Here is a 22,086-nt window from a genome sequence, read left to right as displayed (position 1 = left end):
TAACCGATTCGAATGATTCGAAAAAATGTAAGGGCACTGCAGTGATAAAAAATTGGAAACTGCAGCCTCGGTCACTAGCTCTCCGAATGGCTCACTGATGTTGACTTTGGCCATGGGCAGACACACGATGTCTTCTTCTACAGCCTGTTTGATCCATGCGACTTCTCCAGTGAAGTCATCTACCGTCACGTAAAACGGATGGACAATGTCCATCGTGGCTGCACTGTCTCTTAGCACTCTGCATGGTTTGCCATTAACTTGCAGGTCGTGAAGATATGGGCTTAAAAGTTCCATAGTCTTGTCTTTCTCATCTACGTAGGAAAAAACTACGCTAGGCTTTCCGCAGTTCACAGCGATATGCCCCAGTTTGTGGCACTTATAGCAGCGGATCGGTCTAAAAGATTCGAATTTTCTTTTCTGCTCTTGTTTTACGTTTTCCCCTTTAGGTTTCTCCTCGCTCTTTTCTGCGGGCTTTTCCTCCATGTCTACAGGCTCCGATCGTCTAGTCTGCGAACCCCTTTTGAACGGAGATGGTTTCCGCGGTCCATTTCGACCATCCCGATTACCGTCCTCGGCGTTCAGCTTTCTACGCGTGGCGTACTCTTTGGCTAATTCAGCCGTCCTTTCCACAGTGTTTACATTTCCTCTGTCTTGTACCCACAGCTTTACAGATGGTGGGAGGCTTTTGTAAAACTGCTCTAGACACATGCATTTAATGATCCTGTCTCTGCTCTCGTACGTTTCCGCGCTCTTAAGCCACTCGACTAGGTTGGCCTTTAAGCTATATGCAAACTCCGGATATCCCTCGCTATCTTTCTTGCCTGTGCTCCTAAACCTTTGCCGAAAAGCTTCGGCTGAAAGGCGGTATTTCTGCAGGAGACTAGCCTTAACTTTTGCATAATCATATTGCTACGGGGTAGTATTCCCAATGACAAAGAACCGCGCAGGAAGAAGACGAAGACGACGATTGGAAGCTTGCGCGGGCTGTTGCCTCTTGGTCAACTGCGGCTTATTGCCTTGTAAATATACTTGTAAATAGCTTTTCGTCGGTGTCTTCCTACGTAACATATTTGGTGGAGGTGGACGTTCCCTGTACCTCGTCACGGAGCTTCGCAGTGGACGGTACGTCGAGCCTACCTTCATGGCTCCCGCCGACGCCAACCCGACTCCACCGGCTCCGACACCTGCTGCCCCTTCGACGACCTACATCACCCTCTCCGCTCCCCGTGATCCTGGCGTATTCTCGGCAAAAGATGGGGAAGACGTCGAGGACTGGATCAGCCTTTACGAACACGTCAGCCGCAATAACCGGTGGGGCCCAACTATCATGCTCGCCAACGTCGTCTTTTACCTCGGCGGCACACCTCGAGTTTGGTATCGGACGCACGAAGATGAGCTGACCAGTTGGGATTCGCTTAAGCAAAAGCTTCGAGACTTGTTCGGCAACCCCTACGGTCACCAACTTGCCGCGCAGAAGGCGCTTTCCGGTCGTGTGCAGACGTCAACGGAGCCCTACATCACGTACATTCAGGACGTCTTGGCTCTATGCCGCAAAGTTGACGCACACATGACTGAGTCCGACAAGGTCTCCCACATCCTCAAAGGCATTGCCGATGACGCCTTCAACTTGCTCGTATTTAACAACGTCGCGACGGTGGATGCAGTTATAAAAGAGTGCCGCCGCCTGGAATTCGCTAAAAGCCGACGTATCGACCAACAGTTTGCCCGTCTTCCCAACACCCCAGCGACATCTTCCTGTGCCGACGCTCCTCGTCCCAACAACACTGGCGATGTTACCAGGATTGTCCGGCGTGAGATCGAGGCCGCCTATCCGGCTGCGTTCGACTCCAGCCCCTCCAATGCTCCCGCAGTCACTGTTTCCCTGATCCAGGCAGTTGTCCGCCAGGAGTTCGCCAACATGGGTATTCACACCATCTGCTCGGCCCATCGCCCTGATCCCCACCCGGCATCTTCGATTCCACCCCGTCCCGCACCTTCTTACCCACCACGTTTCCGCAACCCCTCTGAATGGCGCACTGCAGACGACAAGCCAATTTGTTTTCACTGCCATCGAATTGGGCACATTTCTCGGCACTGCCGCAGTCGCTGGAGTTCCCTGAACCAGTCTACATATACTGCCTACTCTCGCCCCCCAGGTGGCCTTTCTCGTCCCTATGCTGCCCACTCAGATAATGCCGCCACCGATTCTCCTGCGCCGATCCGCCCCTATTCTCGTTCGCCTTCGCCCCAACGACGACAATCTCGCTCTCCCCAGCCCCGTCGTTCCTACTCGCCGACTCCCTTCGGACGCCGCTCCCAGCCGGAAAACTAGACGATGCAGCGCCTCGAGGTGACGCTGCATTGCTCCCTACGCCGCCAAATCCTCTCCTGACGTTGCCCACTCATCTGAACCTTCTTGACGTGCAAGTCGACGGTGTTCCTGTATCAGCTCTCATAGACACTGGGGCGCATTTGTCGGTAATGAGCGCGGATCTTCGTAACCGGCTGAGGAAAATAATCACGCCCGCCACGACGCCTGTTGTCCGTGTCGCCGATGGCGGAACAGCCCCCGTAATTGGTATGTGTGCCGCCCGCGTCTCCTTCGCCGATCGCTCCACTACCGTGCTATTCACAGTCATCGCTCACTGTCCCCACGACATCATCCTCGGCCTCGACTTCCTCTCCGCACATTCTGCTCTCATCGATTGCTCCGCCAGTACTCTCCGCCTCGACCTGCCTGTTCTGGACCCCGCTGAAGAACACCTTCCTCGCCTCGGTTCCGTCGACTTCGTTCGCTTGCCACCTTCGGCACTGACTTACGTTGACTTCGTGTCATCCCCACCAGTGCCCGACGGTCACTACATCGCGGCTCCTATGCAAGACGTCCTCCTTACACACGGGATCACACTACCTCATACTATTTTATCTATTACGGCGAATTGCGTCTGCCTGCCAGTGGTCAATTTTGCTTTGACGCCACAAGTGCTGCCACGCGGGATGTCTCTGGCCCAACTTTGCTCATTCAAGGATCACTCTGTAGCATCGATTTCAGTAGACGACAATTCAACCGATCCTCCTCTACCATCGCAGTCGGCAACTTGTACCATCGCCAACTTACAGAAACTGATTGCACCCGACATGCCCTCCGAGCACGCTCGTGCGCTCTACCGCGTTCTGATTTCCTACCAAGATATTTTTGACTTTAACGATCGTCCTTTGGCCCAAACAACAGCTGTTAAACATCGCATTAATACCGGCGATGCTCCTCCTATTCATCGCCGCCCGTATCGAGTATCACCGGCTGAGCGTCAAGTGATTCACACCGAAGTTTGCAAAATGCTTGCCAAGAACATTATTGAACCGTCATGTAGTCCATGGGCGTCACCGGTTGTGCTGGTAAAAAAGAAGGATGGCTCATGGCGCTTTTGCGTGGATTATCGGCACCTTAACAGGGTTACCAAAAAGGACGTACGTGTATCCCCTACCTCGGATTGATGACGCCCTTGACTGCCTCCACGGTGCTCGCTATTTCTCCTCTATTGACCTTCGCTCCGGCTATTGGCAGATTGCCGTGAACGATCTCGACCGCGAGAAGACTGCCTTTGTAACACCCGACGGTCTTTATCAATTCAAGGTGATGCCGTTCGGCCTATGTAACGCTCCTGCCACTTTTGAACGCATGATGGACTCCCTTCTTCACGGTTTCAAATGGTCCACGTGCCTGTGCTACTTGGACGACGTTATAGTATTCTCCCCAACATTCGCTACGCACCTCGAGCGCCTCTCAGCAGTCCTGGACGTTTTTCGGCGAGCCGGTCTGCAACTCAACGCATCGAAGTGCCAATTCGGCCGTCGCCAGATTACCGTCCTTGGACATCTCGTTGACGCGAACGGAGTGCAACCGGACCCTGGCAAGATCCATGCTGTTACGCACTTCCCTGTTCCGAAGTGTGTCAAGGATGTGCGCAGCTTCATCGGCCTTTGCTCGTACTTTCGCCGTTTCGTCAAAAATTTCGCGGCCATAGCACGACCACTAACCGAGCTTTTGAAAAAAGACGCCCCTTTCCAGTGGGGCGATAACGAGGCCTCTGCATTCTCGCTTCTCATCGATCTTCTCACAACGCCTCCCGTTCTGGCCCATTTCGATCCTTCTGCGCCTACCGAAGTCCGTACTGATGCCAGCGGTCACGGAATTGGCGCAGTACTGGCACAACGCCAGCGTGGCCACGACCGTGTTATCGCTTACGCCAGCAGGCTCCTCTCGCCCGCGGAGCGCAACTATTCCATCACTGAGCGTGAGTGTCTGGCCCTAGTTTGGGTGGTTGCGAAGTTCCGCCCATACTTATATGGCCGACCCTTTTCCGTTATCACAGACCATCACGCGCTTTGTTGGTTATGCTCCTTGAAAGACCCTTCAGGAAGACTTGGTCGCTGGGCCTTACGCCTCCAAGAATATTCGTTCTCTGTCACCTACAAATCTGGCCGACTCCACAAGGACGCTGACTGCCTGTCTCGCTACCCGGTAGACGAGCCTGACGACGCCGACAGTAGTACCACCGACGGCATTTTCTCTGTGTCTGCCTTCGCTAACATCGCCGATGAGCAGTACCGAGACCTATCGCTGCGAGTACTCATCGAGCGTCTGCGCTCTACACCTACCGACGCATCCGTTCGCCGATATGTCCTCCAGGGCGGCATTCTGTACCGAAGGAGCTTCCTCCCTGATGGCCCTGATCTTCTTCTTGTCGTACCAAAACATCTACGACAAACTGTGCTCTTTCAGATGCATGACGCACCCACTGCAGGACATCTTGGCGTAACCCGCACGTACGACCGCGTCCGCCGCCGCTTCTATTGGCCTGGTCTTGCTCGCTCCGTCCGACGCTATGTTGCTGCCTGTGATCCCTGCCAGCGTCGGAAAACACCTCAGGTGCTACCTTCCGGTCATCTCCAGCCGATCACCGTCCCTGTGGAACCGTTTTTTCGTGTTGGATTAGACCTCCTCGGTCCCTTTCCCACGTCATCCTCTGAGAACAAATGGGTAGCCGTCGCAACTGATTACGCCACCCGATACGCTATCACGCGGGCTCTACCTACCAGTTGCGCCACTGACGTCGCCGACTTTCTCTTGCGTGACATTATCTTAGTGCATGGCGCCCCGCGACAGCTGCTTACTGACCGTGGTCGTAACTTCCTCTCGAAAGTTATCGCCGACATTGTGCGTTCCTGCTCTATTCAACACAAGCTGACTACCTCATACCATCCTCAAACCAATGGCCTGACAGAGCGCTTAAACCGTACTCTTACCGACATGCTGTCCAAGTACGTTTCGAAGGACCACCACGACTGGGACGTTGCCCTTCCTTACGTCACCTTTGCTTACAATTCTTCCCGGCACGACACCGCCGGATTTTCTCCATTTTATCTACTCTACGGTCGCGAACCGACCTTGCCCCTTGACACGGTACTTCCTCCTGCTGCGACCTCAACAACCGAGTATGCGCGCGACGCCATCGCCCTCGCCGATCATGCACGCCAGCTTGCCCGTGCTCGACTGACGGACTCGCAAACCACGCAGCAGCGTCGGTACAACGCCCGCCACCGTGACGTGCAGTTTTCGCCTGGTGCACTCGTGCTCCTGTGGTCGCCATGTGGTCACGTTGGACTTTCCGAAAAGCTCCTTTCGCGGTACACAGGGCCCTACCGCGTGCTGCGCCAGGTGACGCCTGTGACTTATGAAATTGCTCCTGTGAGCTCAACCTCGTCATCTACTCTGGCATCTAGTGATGTTGTGCACGTCAGTAGGCTCAAGAGCTACTACACTGCTTCAGAGTCCAGCCTTTAGTCGCTCCGGGACGGCACTTTTGCCGCCGGGGGTATTGCTACGGGGTAGTATTCCCAATGACAAAGAACCGCGCAGGAAGAAGACGAAGACGACGATTGGAAGCTAGCGCGGGCTGTTGCCTCTTGGTCAACTGCGGCGTATTGCCTTGTAAATATACTTGTAAATAGCTTTTCGTCGGTGTCTTCCTACGTAACAATATTCATCCTGTGCACTCAATCTGGCGATTACTTCCGCCGCCTCACACGGCAACATAGACAGCAACCGCTGTGGCCATGTACTCGGGTCGAAGTTCATCTTTTCACAAGTCCTTTCGAAATTGCTTAGGACTTTAATAGCCTGTCCATGTGGTATGATTCTGCCTCACTTGATCGTCCCAGAGCCCCTTCACTTCCTTGAGACAACTCCAGATGTCTGCTTTCAAGTTCAAGTTGCATTTTTCTTAACTCGCGGTCTTTATCGCGTTCCTCTCTCTCTTTTCTTCTTTCTCTCGTTCTTCTCTCTCTCTGTCCCGTTTCTCTCTTTTTTTTCCGAAGGTCCAACCCCATTTCAATTTCTTCCTCACTGGCCTGTTCGGAAATTAGCTCCAATAATTCCGCTTTTCGCATTTCTTTGCGTACATCTAGGCCCAGTTCCTCACCAACAATCAACAATTTGTCCCTCAGCAGTGTCCTTAACTCCATGATTACTGCTTTACTGCCTTGGTCCTGCTCGCTAAACCTACCTAGGAAAACACAACCTAGCCAACAATCAACAATCTAGCTTCCCTGCAGTTCTAAACAGAACAACCACAAAATGAAGCCTAGAGAGTCAAGGCAAGAACCAAGCACTCACCGCAGACACAGCGCCACGTCGCAAAGTCCGTCTCACCGCTGTCAGCCAGCTGTAAGGATTGGGAGGTCAATTCCACCCTTCGTAACCAGTTTTCAAGATTGGAGTCTAGCATGAATTAGATGGTAGCTGGCCCAAGCCGTCGTCCAACTTATCCCCGCTGAGGACGTTGTTGAAGGGAAGGACGGCTTCTCATCGAGAACGAGGAATATGGGTTTATTTACAGTATCTACATAAGGACGTTGCAGTTCATCAGTCTAGGACGACTGCGAGAGAAAGTACACTGAGCAGCCGCAGAAGAGTTGTTTATAAACCCTCGGTCCTACCTCGATCTCTAGGTGGGGGAAACGTTCGATCAGTCATCGTAGACGAGCCGCCTTTGAGCGGGAGGGCTTCCGCATCGGTTTCACGGTCCGGAACACGCTTCCGCACCGGTTTCACGGACCCCACCGAGGGCAGACGGACTTCGCAGAACTCGGGGCTTACGTCAGGAACGGTGCGTGGGAAGGGGCCTCCAAAGACGTTCCCTCGGGACCTCCCTTGCTCACGGCAGACCGGGTTGGCGGTGGCGTGTTTAGTCACAAAGCCTGGTTCGTCGAACTCATCTCGGCGATCCCGCGACGAAGGGTCGAGGACGCGGCGTATTGTTCTCCGCACACAGTAGACTTAGTGACGCCGTGTGGCTAGAGGGTGGCGGTGGCTTTCCAGGAAAAGTCGACGCCGCTCTCACACCTGGCTGGCAAAACTTGCACCTCGCCGTTCTTAACAGTGAGTTAGTTGGTGGCATGTGAGGATCGTGGACTGTATTGCTCGGGTGAAAGAGTGGTCTTAGAGGGGAAAGACTAAAACCCGGCATGATGACGTGCGGGGGATGGGATTACCGGCGAGAGTGAGAGAAAGGATGGGTTTATAGACTGTTCGTACTTACAGTAGTGGAAAGGAGCAGTAGCTCAGATTTCTTTGGAGCCACTTGTATACCGGATCGGGAAAGGAATTCGGAAATGAGGTTGAGGCCGGATTGTATGGTGTGAATTCCACCTACCCCGGTGACCCTTGAGTACACCAAAGGGTCTTATCACCAGCATGGAGAATGGACTGTAGGTGAGGAATCTCAGACAAGTCCTTTGCGAGAGGGGCTAGCCCGAGATTCGAAAGGGTTGGAGAGAGCATGGCCCCTTGAGGTGTTCCGCGAGTGAGTGAGATGGGTGGGGATAACGTAGTCCTGAGTCGTAACTGAGCTTGTGGGGAGCGGAGAAAAGAAGAAACGTAAGAGTAGAGTTGGGATCCACAGCCATCAAATAAAGATGTGTGTTTTTGAAGCAGCACTAAAACGTATTCTTTCTGTGCGACAGTGAGATCGTCGTTTATCGTGGCTGTTAAGGCTGCACTACCATCAACATCAGGAGGTGAAGGCGAAGGTCGTGTTTCCATGTGAAAAAGAACAAGCATAATAGGTTCTGTGTCCGTAAAGCAAGTAACAGGGGTGCCTTGGGGCATCGCGATCGGCGAAAGAGTTGGCTTAAATGCCGTGACTAACGCACTTCTGTCGTGAAACCTCACCAAGTTAGAAGCGATGGGGAGTCCGCTGGAGATGTGGCGACCTAATAGTACAAGGAACGCATCACCATCAACGATGGTATCCGAAGTCAGTCAATGTTTGAATATCCTCATGGCCAGGTGGAATCAGATTGTCGGCTGCTGTGACGAAACGCCGGGTGTGTGCGTCGAGTTCAGTTCAGTGTCTCTCATATGAATTACACGTTGATGGCAAGAGATCAAAGCTGATGCGGATGAGAGAAAAATCCCATCCTAAAATGAGTTCGTGAGTGCAAGAGGACAAGACGAGACACTGAATGTGGGGACGTATGCCTTCAATGAAAACGCGCACTGTGCAAAGTCCGCAGGGCTGAACAAGGACGGCATTAGCCTAACGAAGGGATGGGTCGTTATAGAATGACTTCACTTTTCGTAAACGGGAACACAGATCGGCACTAATGACTGAAAGCGAAGCACCCGTGTCAACCAAGGCTTCAATCGGCACACCTTCAGCACACACCAACACGGGCGCTCCGGAGAGGTCCGATGTAGTCCGAAAGATGCAGTTTTCCCTCCTGAAGCTGCCGTATCTAGTTTTCCGAGCGATGGTCAGCAGACGAAGTGGCCGGAGGAAGAGGAGACGAGGAACGTTGCATCGGCGAAGGAGAACGACGACGCGCGTAATGGAAACTTCCGGCTGTGCCGACGTTGTCCGGAGATGGGGAGCGACACTCGTAACGTTGGTATAAGAGCGGTGCTCTTGTGGTACTGGGACATAAAACGCAACTGCAATTAATTAATTAAATTATTGAATTATTTGAATTCATTTAGTATAGTACAAGGGATTGTCCCTGTGTGGTCCTTGCTGTCTTTGTGGGCTTCTTATGCTATGACTATATATATATGCGACCTCAGTGTTTTCATCTCGTTGCTTTTAAGTCGACATTTGTCTGAGGTTCCTGCGGCGATCTAGTGACCCTCGAGAAGCAAACTACACTATGGAGCTCAGCAATACGGCTGGGTGCGCTTTGTTACAACAGCCTCATATCACACATCACATAAATTTCCGCACTACAGAATGAAACGTATACCATCCCCTTCCCCTTGACATGAGTTAAGTGGTGCAGCGAGAAGCAGGACAGAGGGGCATAGAAAAGAGGAGGACGAGAGCTTTGTTATGTCCCTCTGTCTTGCTTCGCGCTGTATCCCTTAACAGTATGGGAAACCAACTAGTCTAAACCACCACCCTTCTAACTTGACATGAAGCTTGACAAGTGCACACACTTTTCGACCTAAAAGATAGTACAACCGAAGTCTCCTTGGGTTTTACTAGAAACCAAGCGGCTTGCGGGTGTACTCAAGCGGAATTAGGGCAAGCCTCTTGCGCGTTCCCTAATCTAAAGCTCTGTAATATGTGCCAGTGCAATCTCTACCCTGTGAATATCCTCATGGCCAGCTAAGAAAATGGAGTCTGCATGCAACGTGTCAGGAAAGGGACCTAATTTCGTTGGACCAGATGACTGGCACCCCATCCTCTCTTCCCCAACCACATGCACGCACATACACACAACCTCCAGAGACATTTCCCCTCGTGGCACAATCGCAACATGTCGCCGGGATAATACTCTAATCCATTCTCTCATGGATACGGCGTTCAAACCTGTCGACCCTGTGTCACTGCACTGTCCGATACATTCGTTCCGCTGCCACTGTGTGAGGTAAGTGCAAGTTTCAGTGTTCTATGCCGTCCGCAAGATGAACCTGAGAAAAGCATGAATGCTAGTCTTATGCCAACGCCCTTATTGAAACTCTATAATACAGTGTGATCTGGACCGCAATTCTACCATAAGGATTCTGTATCTTGTCCTTGCTAGGTCGCCAGCGAGAGTAGCACTAGCTGCGTGCTTAACTTTGTGGAAATTTCATGCTAGCTCATAGCCATATTTGTTTTGTGAATTCCTGTAACGCTGTTGCGGGCAGGAACCTTCCACTCGGTTCAAATTCTAATGTTTTGACAACTTCGTTGCTAGTGATAATATTGTCTCCACTTTGTCTTCCGCGCCTCTCACATAATCTTCTTTTCACTGTGTAACATCAAGTGTACCCTGTAGTCGAGTGCCACAGGGAAGTGAACAAAGGTGTTAACATATGTAAGAGTTTTGTTAATGTTTATTCAAGGTGGGATTATGAAGCCGCCGTACGAGAATTTAAGTTGAAACATATATTTAACCATGTTTTGTTAAAATGCGCTGGTCCTAAAATCACATATGTGAACGTAATACACTGGCAGGCCGTCGTAGCGTAATATCACTTCATTCTGCATTATGTGCCTGTATCACTGCCGGAGGTAGACTTCTGAGTAATTGTTGCAGCTTTGCGTGTAGGTTTCCTTATGACTGTGGCGAGGAGTAACAAAATGTTGCTCTCTTCTATTTGTGGCGTCTTTTTCGGCAGGTACCTTTTCCTTTATTCACTCACACATTTGTGTTTGCTGTAATCGTTCTTTATTGTGTAAACAGTCGCAGTTCCAGCTGCTTTGTTGTCCCGTATTTCCGTACTAACTCCGTAAAGGAGCGCGTAGTATGGCTAACAGTTGACGAAAAAAACTGCGGCGTGGTTCGCATTCATTTCGTGAGCCATCGCCCTGCGTGTATATGCTTGATAATGCTCAGGAGCCGTGTTTCTACACCGGCGCAGGTGATGCTGTACAAAGACAATCAGCTGCTGCTGACATGTGCCTCCAGAGATAACATGGTGCTAGCGGGAAAAACGTACATATCCCCTGCATACATGGCCTTCACGCCGAGGGGCACAGGCATGGTAAGCAAGGCTTAGAATTATATTACAGCGGAGCTGTGTATGGCTAGAGTGCCATAGAAGTTTCGTGTCCGCACACAAAACTATCATCATCAATGGCTCATACCCGCGTAACTATATATATAATATCCCTGTAAGCAAGCAAAAAATGCAGTGGCGCATAGCCTCGTAAAGCAAAAGCTACAGGCCCTCAGCAAAGGTAAGCGAGCAGTGCTTACATTCTTTGGAATCACGCAAACAGAAAGCATGCCGAAACCTGTCGTCGGCTGCCTCGGAGAAACCTAGTTTGGTAGTGTTGAGCATGATTTGCGATGGGGAAGCCACGCGCGGTTAGGACTCCCGAAGAGCAGCTCGCTTACGAAGCCCCACGGCGCCGACTCGGACGAGAGTACGACGGCGGCGCGCGGCAAACACCACCGTGCCCGAGAGGCCGACCGCAAGCGGCAGGCCAGACGCCTGTCGCGAATCGGAGAATGCGGTGAAGAGACGCAAAGAAGTCTCTCCGATGTCGAAATATGATGTCGAAAAGTTCATGGCTACTCACTCTGTGTGCGTTAGTTGCGATGACACACCCCTCTAGTCATTGTCGGTGAACTCAACGTGGACCTGTCGGCACCGAAAAGGTAGTGGTTTACACGCTTCGGGGACATTTCGCTTGCGATGCCACACCGATCCGGCCCAACCGACCACCCAGTGGCGTACGCGCATCGATTTGACATCACCAAATATTGTGTCTGCAGTTGCGAGTATGCCGATCAGTGTATATCATAGCGACCTCAAAACCATTGGGATGTAATGAGTAATGATGATGTAATGAGTGATGCAATACAGTCGTTACCACAAGTTTTCTTACCACGATGTTTACAGCTCCGCTGGTCACCCACCTTGGCAGGGCGGAATGGCCATGACTTTTGTTTGCGTACGCTTTCGGTGTTATCATTTGCTCGATCATGGCTCACCTGTCATTACTTGCGTAGTTTCGCTGCCTGACGATGAATATGCAGTTTAATAAGGTGCGTTTCTGGGCTTTACGGGTGAAGTATGCTTGTGGGAAACTCTTCAATAGAACTTGGATAAGACGTGAAAGAAGAGAAACATGACGATACGGATGGATGGATACAGCGTCAACGAGCCTGCGGGCCTAGCTTTGGAAACTTCCGCTCAGCATAGGATGTCTATTGTATGTAACTTGCACTAACGCTTCCTTTAAGTACCAACAGCTGTCACGGTGCCTATACTCGTCAGCGACTGTCTAGGGTGTTGCGATTCGTTGTCGCAGTGAGTGAGTTGAAGTGGTAACAAAAATAATGGCTAACGCAACGCTCCAAACGTGAAGAGCCGATAGCGCTTCCGCCTCATATCTGGGCAAATAACCATCTCAAGATCACAAAAGGCTCGTTTATTGCGCATAAAACGCGCAGCAATTACTCTTCTTTTTATGTTTCAGTTGCATTTTGTTATACGTACACATGAACGCTTTTTTTTTTTCGGCTATAGTCTTCCTTCTGTATTCAACTGGCTTATCCTAGGAAAGCCGCTCCTCACTTCGATCGTCGCCATCTGTTGAGAGAGAGAGAGAAAGGATAACACGTGCGTTCTGACCCTCCTAAAGACTTTCAAAGCTGCTACGCTAGAAGGTGTTAGATGTGGCGCCATTTCCTGAGGCTACTTCGAGTTCCCCCGGACCACATCGAATCGCAGCACATTCCAGAGGAGCGCTCGAGCCAACAAGTTCACGTGCAAAGAAGTTCGTACGCCGCCGGTGCAGCTATTCAGGATTTCCCGAAAACGAAGGGATAGCCCGGCATTGTTGCAAGGAAAGTGGGTCCCGAAACAAGACGGCTGCGATGTACCGGGAAGGCCTGGCAGCGTCGCCCCCACCTGGCTTTTGTGACGGCGATCAAGCAAGGGGGACCAAGCGGCGACTCTCTCCGCCTGGTGTGGCACCGCGGCACGGGCGCCAACCATTGGCCGAAAATGGCGTCATCTGAGCGGACTCTCCCATTGGTCAAACATGACGCGACTTCCAGTGCTCGAAGGGTTTATAAGAAGCATTCCAGAGATACCAGAGCATTCTGGAGCATTCCCTGATTCACCTCTCTCGAACTTCTTGCCGCGGGCCGCAGCGTCCGAGTTGCTGCCGGCCCGTAATGACTGTACGACTGTTACTTGACTCTCACCTCTTTGTATATAATGTAAAATAAATACTCCCAAGTTTGTTTTCATCCCGAAGTCCGTCCTCAACTCCTACAAAGGTCAAACGTTCGCTTGCCCTCATACACCGAATCCCGCACATGCATGTATACAGGGTATTTTTCTTTTGTTTTCTTTTGTTTAGGCCATACAGATTTTTTTATTAAAAAGTTAAAAGCGAAGCGAACGTGGCGTTTTTTCAGCGGAGTTCCTACGGGTGGACATATTTTGCCCCAAATAACGTTAGCTTCAGAAGACTAATTAACATCTATCCAATAATTAACTATATCAGTGCCTTGGTGCTATTGGTTTAAATGACAAATGCCCAATTTTCTTAACCTTGAAAATAGCACCTAATTCGAGATATTCACAATCGAATTTCAAAGCTCCATTGAGGCAATATCGAAACCTAGCGCCTTCCACTGCTTCGCCTGACGGAAGCACCCCCTAAAGAAGTGTGGGGCGAAAGTTGACTGAGAGAATGTCCCGCCAAATCCTGACCCGGCACACAGCCGCACGTGATTGCCAGGAAAAACGAGCCGTATCAGTAACCGACGCGACTGGCCGAGACGTTCAGTTTCAAACATAAAAAAAAGGGGGGGGGTGCTTTACGTGCCAAAGCCACAATCTGATTACGAGGCAAGCCGTAGTGGGGAATAATTTGGACCACCTGGGGTTCTGTAACGTGCACCTAAGTCTAAGTACACGGTGTTAAGAACGGCCAGCTGCAGTGCAAGTTTTGCCAACCAGTTGCGACTGTGGCGGCAACTTTCCTGGAGCGTCGCCGCACACTTCTAGCCACGGCGTGTGTGAAACAACACTACGTGCGTCCTCGACTCTCCGTCGCTGGAGCCGAGTTTGACGAAGTCGCCATTGTAACTAAACGGGCTCGGCGGACCAACAATTGTTACTCAGCCGGGGGAACGTCTACTGACACCCCTTCCCACGCGCCGACCACGACGCCAGACAATGGGCGGCCGGCGGGCGCGCTGCAGTTCGGGGAATAAATGCCCCTACGGTGCCGGGTCGTCTCCCCTACGGTGCCTGGTCAACTCACCTATGGTGCTTGGACGGCCGTTTCCGTCACCTGGGTATCGGGGGAGGACCGAGTGTTTATAAACTGCTGTTGTGCGGCTGCTCAGGAGACTCTCTCTCAAGCAGTCATGTTAGAATGATGTACTTTCTCAAACAGTCAAAACAGTCATGGTAGACTGATATAAATAGGGTAAATAAACCCATATTCCTCGTTCTCGATGAGAAGCAGTCCTTCCCTTCATCAACGTCCTCATTGTGGATAAATTGGACGACGGCATGGGCCAGCTACCTTCTAATTCATGCCCGACTCCAATCTTGACAACGGATAACGAGCGATGGGATTGAACCCCCAATCATAACAACGGGTGTTTTCGCATTTCGCCCCCATCCAAATGCAATTTCTTCATCGCGCTTGTCGTCACGAGGCGTTTCCGTCTGATATGATAGCGGGGCCGCCTTTCCTGCGCTCCCGCGACGCTCGGTTTCGATGTTGCCTGGATTTACCGTTGCAATTCGATGACGAATATCTCAAATTAGGTGCAACTTCCAAGATTTTTAAAACATGAGGGTACACTAAAATGTGATTGCCTTCAAGTTTTCCATTTAAGCGACTGCCGCCAAGGCAATAATAAAAAAGTTAATGATTTTTGTGAATTAGTCTTCTGAAGCTCCCGTTATTAGCGTCAAAGTATGTCGACCTACCACGCCAAGGAATTCATCTGCTAAAATGCTACGTTAGCTCGCTTGTACGAACGCCATGTGTGTGTAGCCTTACAGATTCTTTTTAAAAAACTGTATGTTGTGTAAAACACACACACACGCAGGCACTGTATACTGAAGCGCGAATAACGGGCTTCCTCTAACGGCATTACTCGCCTTAATTTTTTTTTTCATTTCATACGCAGGGGACGAAAACGTGTCTTTCTTATGTCTTCACGCGCGTTTAAAAGTTGTCTCAGCGCCTAAGCAGTGAGGCATGACGCTTCAGATAATCGCGAAAATGTCTCCAATGAGGGAGAACCCTACGACCCCACGGCTGTCGGTGGTGCAATTCGTTTACATAAGGTGTAAAAAAAAAGAAAGGAGAAAAAGCACGCCTTTGTTTCTTTTTCTAAAATGATGTTTGTGGCTTGCTCCAAAACTGCGTATTATAGTACTCCAGACCTTTACATTCTTCTTGCTCCGAAATTGCTATTCTCTTCTTCTTGTGTTGTTCAAAAATATAAGTTATTCTTCTCCGTGTCTTTGAGAGCAGCGCAGCCGGCCACCCCCATCTCGCCGCCACAGCCATTATTACCGCTACCATCGTCTTTGAAACCGCGACTTCTTTGAAGTATATAGGAACGATAACGGAAGGCCAGCTATGATCCTGGAGCATCTTCAAAAGCGCGTAAGAAAGGGCAAGTGCATCAAAGCCTGCGTCATTTTTCATTTGGATGCGTTACTTAAGCGACTACATTTTTGGAACGATCAATGTTTGCACAAAATTAGCGCCTTGTGAGCGGTTCTAGTGATGTGCTTCTCAAAGCTCTTTAACCTGAGCGCACGTTAACTGAATGATCTAACACCACATATGTCACTCAGCGTACACATCTCGCCTTTTGTGCCTTCGCTTTCCTCCTTATTTCCAGGGGCCTCCGGTATACGTGAACTACGGCAGAGAACAAGACTACAACTACTTCAGGGATACGGACCTGCACGGCAAGGTTATCCTGCTACGGTCTGGAAAGATAACCGATGGACAAAAGGTATAGATGATCATGGTTTCTTTTTCTTTTTTGTACCTGGTTCACGCTTTATGAAGCAGTTTGCGGGGGGGGGGGGGGGGGGAGAAAGACCGTCAGCTCAAAGATATGTCCTGTTTCGTCTTCACAACTACTTCACGATATTAAAGGGCAACGTCACGGTCATTCGCGTTCAAAGATGCTTGATCAGGCCTGGCACGCGGCAGTACGCGTAGTCGCTCGTCGCATAAAGATATTGACGCTTTTCCGATCTACCGTACATCTCTGGGATGCGACCCGTCTGGCCTGAGGACTCCATGGAGACCCGTTTCGAATGTACCGCGAGGTCTCCGCGTTTTTCCCGGCACCTTACGATTTGTGTCCGCTTAAGTGCTCCAGCTGTCGCGCCTCGTATAGCTCACGCGTATATGCGTACAAAGTCGAGATGACGTGTTTTTGTACGCGAGCGTGCGGTTACCGAGTGAAGTACGGCTGAAGAAACGACAGCCACACGAGCAAAAGAACGCTTCTGCTACTATCCATTCGCTCGCTGATTCTACCAAAATAGCAATCGGAACGTTAACAGAGATTCAGGTTAGAGCCTGGAGCATTGCAAGCGGTATACGTCTGCGTGCGTAAGAGCCGAAATTGTTGGATTTCGCTGGGGCTCAGGCGAGCCTTGCAGCGTATACATATATATAACCTGTAGGGCCCGCAAAGGTGCCTGCTCACTATACACCTCTTCACTCTTTGCATTCCCGAGTCACAGCACGTGTTCTTTAGACTATTGCGAGCACACGAATAAAGATGGTCCTGTTCTATCTTTTGTAGCGTGTCCTCACAAACTACGGGAACGCGCTAGGAGTTTCCCTAGGATAAATGTCTACGCTTCTGCTGAAGTGATGCGAAACGCCGATCGTGACGCCAAGAAGACGGCGTCGTAATACATGCTGGACCCAGCAGCGGCGTGTTCGCATAATGTGCGCTGCGTTGTGCGCAGGTGCGCAACGCCGAGCGGGTAGGCGCCACGGCCGTCGTGGTATTCCCGGACGCCAGCGACCTGGCGCCGCGAGGTGACACCCAGCCCTTCCCGGATTCGATCTGGATCAGCGGCAGCGCCATCCAGAGGTCAAGTGCCGCCTACATGCGGGGGGACCCCCTGACACCTGGCTACCCCAGCGTCGGTAAGCAATGCGAGGTTTCCACTTTGGTCCCTCCAAGTAAACCATTGAAGATTGCTTGCTTGTGTCCGTATCTCATTCCTTGCATGACGGTTGCTCGGTGGCTGCGTGGGATTCTGCTGGGCACGAGGTCGCGGGTTTGATCCCCGGCAGCTGCACCATTGCGATAAAGTCTGAATGCAAAAAAAAAAAAACCTATCGCGTACGCGTTGCTTTAGGATGAACGTTGAACAAAACTCCAAGTGGTCTTCAGGCTGGATGCGATGTGGACACCGAAATACTTTGGGGGCACGTTTTCTAATAGTACACCGTTCAGATTGTATAGGGCAATAAGTTGGTTAATCTCTCTGTCCACACGCATAAATTTGCACTTACGAACATTTATTTCCTTTACGCATGTTCTACATCTTGAGGAAACGTATGAGGGACTGTTAGAGGAAACTCACTCTGGCAAGTCGTTTATACCGGATATTTCTGCGAAGTCTGCCAAAAATTCCTGAAGGGGGGAGGGGGCGGAAACTCGTGATGAAAATGCGGCTGTTAAGAAACCAGATTATCGGAAACGGCGGACATCGGGAAACATGATTATCTCATTTTCTCGCTCATTAGGTCAATGCACTAAATAATATAATTAATTAGAGTATTTGCCCGGTTATTGTCAATCTAACTCGAAAGGGGAAAATGGGCGAGTTGGTATGGAAGCATGGCTAAATTCAGAGCGCGAACTACTGGGACACAAGCTAAGGCACAAGAAAAGACAGGACACGGCGCTACTTGCTAGTAGTCGTTCGTGCTCTGAATTTAGCCATGACAATGCAAATTATTTAGCTAATTGACGAGATGATCTCATATCACTTATCAAATAGGGAGAAACGTCCTTCTCCTAGGCGCTGCACCACAGGAAAGTTTCTTTTTTTCTTTCTTTTTTTTTTACAGGGAAGCAGAAACTCAGCGCTTGAGCGCAGAAAAGCACGTGCGCAAGAAACGTCAGCTGTTGACGTCTGCTCACGTCAACCAGTCTGCGCCACGAGAGGCGAACCATCTTTCTTAATTCGACGCGGTGATTACGGCTCGAGGCAGGCATTTTCCTCACTACGTCATCGATGCGCTCAAAACAATCCTTAGCGTACCGGCTGGTTGGGCCAGCTTGCCCAAAGATTTGCTTGGTGGCGCGCGTGGAATCGGAGCGTTAATGCGTAAACATTTCTATGCCTACCCAGCGAGGAAAAACGTCCGTCCGTCCATCACGTGAGACGATCGCTCTTAAGATATGGCCCGCAGCAGCGAGCGAATTGACCTTCGTGCTGCCTCTCGCGTCAACGCGAAATAAGTGGCGAGAACACAGCTCGCACGAAGCTATCACTACTCACCGCACTGTGTCCCCATCTCAAATCGCCTTCGATAGGGGCCCCCGCGGCTGCGCCATATGCAGCCGCTGCTGGAGCACGGTTGGTCACGGCTGATGATAGTCCGACGCGAATGGATGAGGCCCTAAAAAGCGATAATGATCGGAACCTCATCAGCGCACCGGGCACCGCCACCTGCAGTAGTTTGCTTGCGTCATCAATTCACCTTGCGCTGCCGTCCGCAGCAGTTCGTGTCGCCGCAGCGCTGTCGTAGGCCGGATCGAGTTTCATAACGTTCATAATGATACCGGGCTGCGCAGAGATGAACAAGTGACACAATGCTTACGAATACTTAGACAATTGCCACATGACTTCTTGCGTGAAATTTTTTTTGTAGGTAAAATATGAACTCTTTTGTTCGCTTTTCTTTTCGTGCGCACTTGCCGCTACCGTCAAGTGATAATCGCGACCTTTTAAGATCGTTTAAGGTTAACACCTAGCTTGGTAATTGTATGTGATCGCCAATGTTATGCACTGCTGACAAAAGCCAAGGGTACGCCAGCAGCCAAAATCAGTCATGTCCGAACAAAGAACATGGTTCGTCTCGTGTGGCGCAGACCGCTAACGTTTCTTTGTCCACGCGGTTTTCTGCGCTCCTCAAGCGCTCATGCAGTTTCAGTTTCTCAGCGAAAAATCGAGAAACTCTCGTGATGCAGGGCCTAGGGGAAGGGCTTCTTGCTCGATATCAAAGGTGATATGAGACCACCTCATGAGTAGCTACAAACTTTACATTGTCAGGAGCCGCGTAACTACGCCAGTTAATTCGATTATTGAGTGTATTTACCTAATTAGCGAGAAAAGGAGAACAGCAAACTTGTTTACAGATGTCCACCATTCCCAATAATGTGGTTTGTAAAAAGTCGCAATTTTATGTTGAGTGCTCTATTCTTAGGAATTTTCAGTAGCCTTCGTAGAAACACTTGGTATAAGCAAGAAACGCAAGTGAATCATGTAGAGAGCCCTGCGGTACACAAGGGTTTGCGGTACACAAGAATGTGCGTACCGCACACGGTTTAGAGTTGGAATCATTGGACGAGACAAGCTGGGAGCGGCAGTAGCGAAAGCATTCTATCAAAGTTAAAATTCTACAGTCTTCCTCCTCTGGACCCCGGCAACCACCGATGTCCCGCTCGCGGGCAAAGAGGCGGCCCACGCCACGGCACGCCGAGCCGCCGCAGATTATGTGGCCGCCGCCCCCGCCCCCGCTCCCGAGAGCGGGGCATCGGATCTGCCTGATCGGGACACTACAACAGAAATGAGGCAACAAGGATCACAATGGGCGTGGGGTGATCGCCTGACCACGTTCAGAGATCTCACCCAACACTACAGACTCCAAAGACGCACATTCCCGCCACCACACGACAAGTTAAACAGGAATGAGGCCGTAACTTTACGCTTGCTCCAGACACACAGCTACCCTAGCCCCGCGGTCCTACATCACTTCTACCCAGGTTTATATCCAACAGATACCTGTAAAGCTTGTGGACAGCGAGCAACGCTGCGACATATGCTCTGGCAATGTGCCGGAGCATATGTCGATGGATGGGACCACATCCGTTCGCGACGCGTCCGTAATCGCGGCCGTTACCACAGTACGGGAAGCCTCGAGCTCGCTTCTCCCCGACGCCGCCTCAGCTGCGGGGCCCGCCGGGGACCTTCTCCATCGGCGTCGCCGCCGCTGGGAGGCGGCTCTCAAAAGTTGAGAGTTGGCAGACCAGCTCTGGGCCGTCCGGCAAGCCAAAGATGCCGCCCGAGTCTAAGGACTTGGAGCCGCCACCTGAGGCCACCACAACGAAACTGCCGGCCATTCATTAATAAAGTTTCTTCTCTCTCTCTCTCTCTCTCTCAAATGTCAAGCAGGCTAAGTTTATACCGGGTGATACTCCCCAAGTTTTACGGAATTTTTAAAGACTGCCTGTTGCAGGTAACATGATTGTACTCCTTGAGCTGGATTATTGAGAGAGTCGTACATTACTTGCAAGAGAAATCGAAACACATATTCAACTAATTAACCAAATTTCACTAATGAACTTCTTGATTAATTACTTTACAGCACATATTGCAATTTACGAATTGTAGCTGGTGAGTTTGCAGGGTATATCCACTTGTAATAAATTTCCAGGGGGGCACCAGTGTGAAGATGTGCGCCTTCAAACTCGCCCTAAAGATGCGCTGCTGTTCCTTTTTTTAACAAAGCACTCTTTTATGCAAAAACAAGAACAACTCCGGAGCGAGGGACTCCGGATTAATTTTGACCACCTGGGTATCTTTAACGTGCGCTCAATGCGCGGCGCACGGGCGTTCTTGCATTTCGCCCCCCATCGAAATTCGGCCGACGTGGCCGTGGGATTTGATCCCGCGACCTGGCGCTGAGCAGCGCAACGCCCTAGCCGCTATAAGCCGCCACGGCGGGCGCGCTCTAATATGCGTTGAAGCACAAGCACAATAGTAAGGCCCGTGTATTTCGTCCCACACTTTGGTAAATAGTAACTGGTGTCCTCCTGGGAATTCATTCCAAGTGCCTGGCCAACTCACTGGCTACAATTCGTAGACTGCAATATGTGCCATCAAGTAATTGAATAAGCAGTTAATTGTGAATTTCTGTCAGTTCGTTGAATGTGTGTTTCGATTTCTCGTCCTAATAATGTCCGCCTCTTCTCGTAATCCAGCTCAAGAACAAGAATTGTGCTGCCACAGGCGATTTTTCCAATATTACTACAAACTTACTAAAAAACTTACTTAAAAACTTACTTAATAACTTAGTAAGTTTACTTAAAAAACTTAAAAGTTATCACCTCGTATAGCAGAGGCTGGTGACACACCTTGTCGAAGGCTATAAGAAGTCTAAAATTATAGTCAGCTAGTGATGATTTGTCAATAACAACATTGAATTTGTGGGAGGAGGATATTATCTGCGTTTTGCATGAGTATGGTTCTTCGAAAACCGTGTTGCGATGCAATGGAGAATAGTTGGATTCCAAAGACGGCAAGGTGATAAAAAAAGAATGCGTGTTCAAAGGTTTTACATGAAATGCTAGTAAGTGATATGGACCATGTAAATAACAACAGAACACTTATCACTTAATTTCAAAGAGTGGAATCACTTGCTCACATAATTTAGTGTAAACATGCCTTGTTTGCCCAGTGGGGGTGCATCTGCGACGCAATGTTTTCCGCGCACCAACGCAGTTTCCGAGCGTTTGGAGAACTTAATTGTGGCGCTGAATTTTTTTTTTATTAGCTGGCAGTATGCAGTGTCGCGTGATTTCTAGTAAGAAACCCGCTTGGTCTTTTCTATTTCGCAGATACAATGTATCGCACCAGTGTCGACGATGCCGAGCTGGCGCAGACTCTTGCACAGCCGATCAGCTATGATGATGCAAGAAGCATCCTCAAGTGAGTCACTGTTAGAAATTTCTCTTCACAAGGGCAGCTTTTAGTTGAACTACTGTTATAAAAGCCATTATGCACGACCGTCAGTTTGGTTTCACACGAAAAAAAAAAGAAAAAAAGCTTCGTTT

At 50.3% G+C, this 22,086-nt stretch overlaps 1 protein-coding gene across 1 annotated transcript in view; it reads left to right on the top strand.

Moving 5' to 3' along the window:
- LOC135916551 (N-acetylated-alpha-linked acidic dipeptidase 2-like) overlaps positions 1-22,086 on the top strand; it is a 71,714-nt gene that overhangs the window by 25,421 nt on the left and 24,207 nt on the right. Inside the window, exons 4-7 of the mRNA XM_065449971.1 lie at positions 10,907-11,029; positions 15,886-16,002; positions 16,979-17,162; positions 21,871-21,961. Coding sequence (XP_065306043.1) covers positions 10,907-11,029; positions 15,886-16,002; positions 16,979-17,162; positions 21,871-21,961 — 515 coding nt within the window. The remainder of the gene's footprint in view (positions 1-10,906; positions 11,030-15,885; positions 16,003-16,978; positions 17,163-21,870; positions 21,962-22,086) is intronic.

Source organism: Dermacentor albipictus, chromosome 1, assembly GCF_038994185.2.
Source record: "Dermacentor albipictus isolate Rhodes 1998 colony chromosome 1, USDA_Dalb.pri_finalv2, whole genome shotgun sequence".
NCBI classification, from domain to species: Eukaryota; Metazoa; Arthropoda; class Arachnida; order Ixodida; family Ixodidae; genus Dermacentor; species Dermacentor albipictus.
The sequence above is the reverse complement of the archived record's forward strand: the minus strand, read 5'-3'. Positions and strand labels throughout refer to the sequence as shown.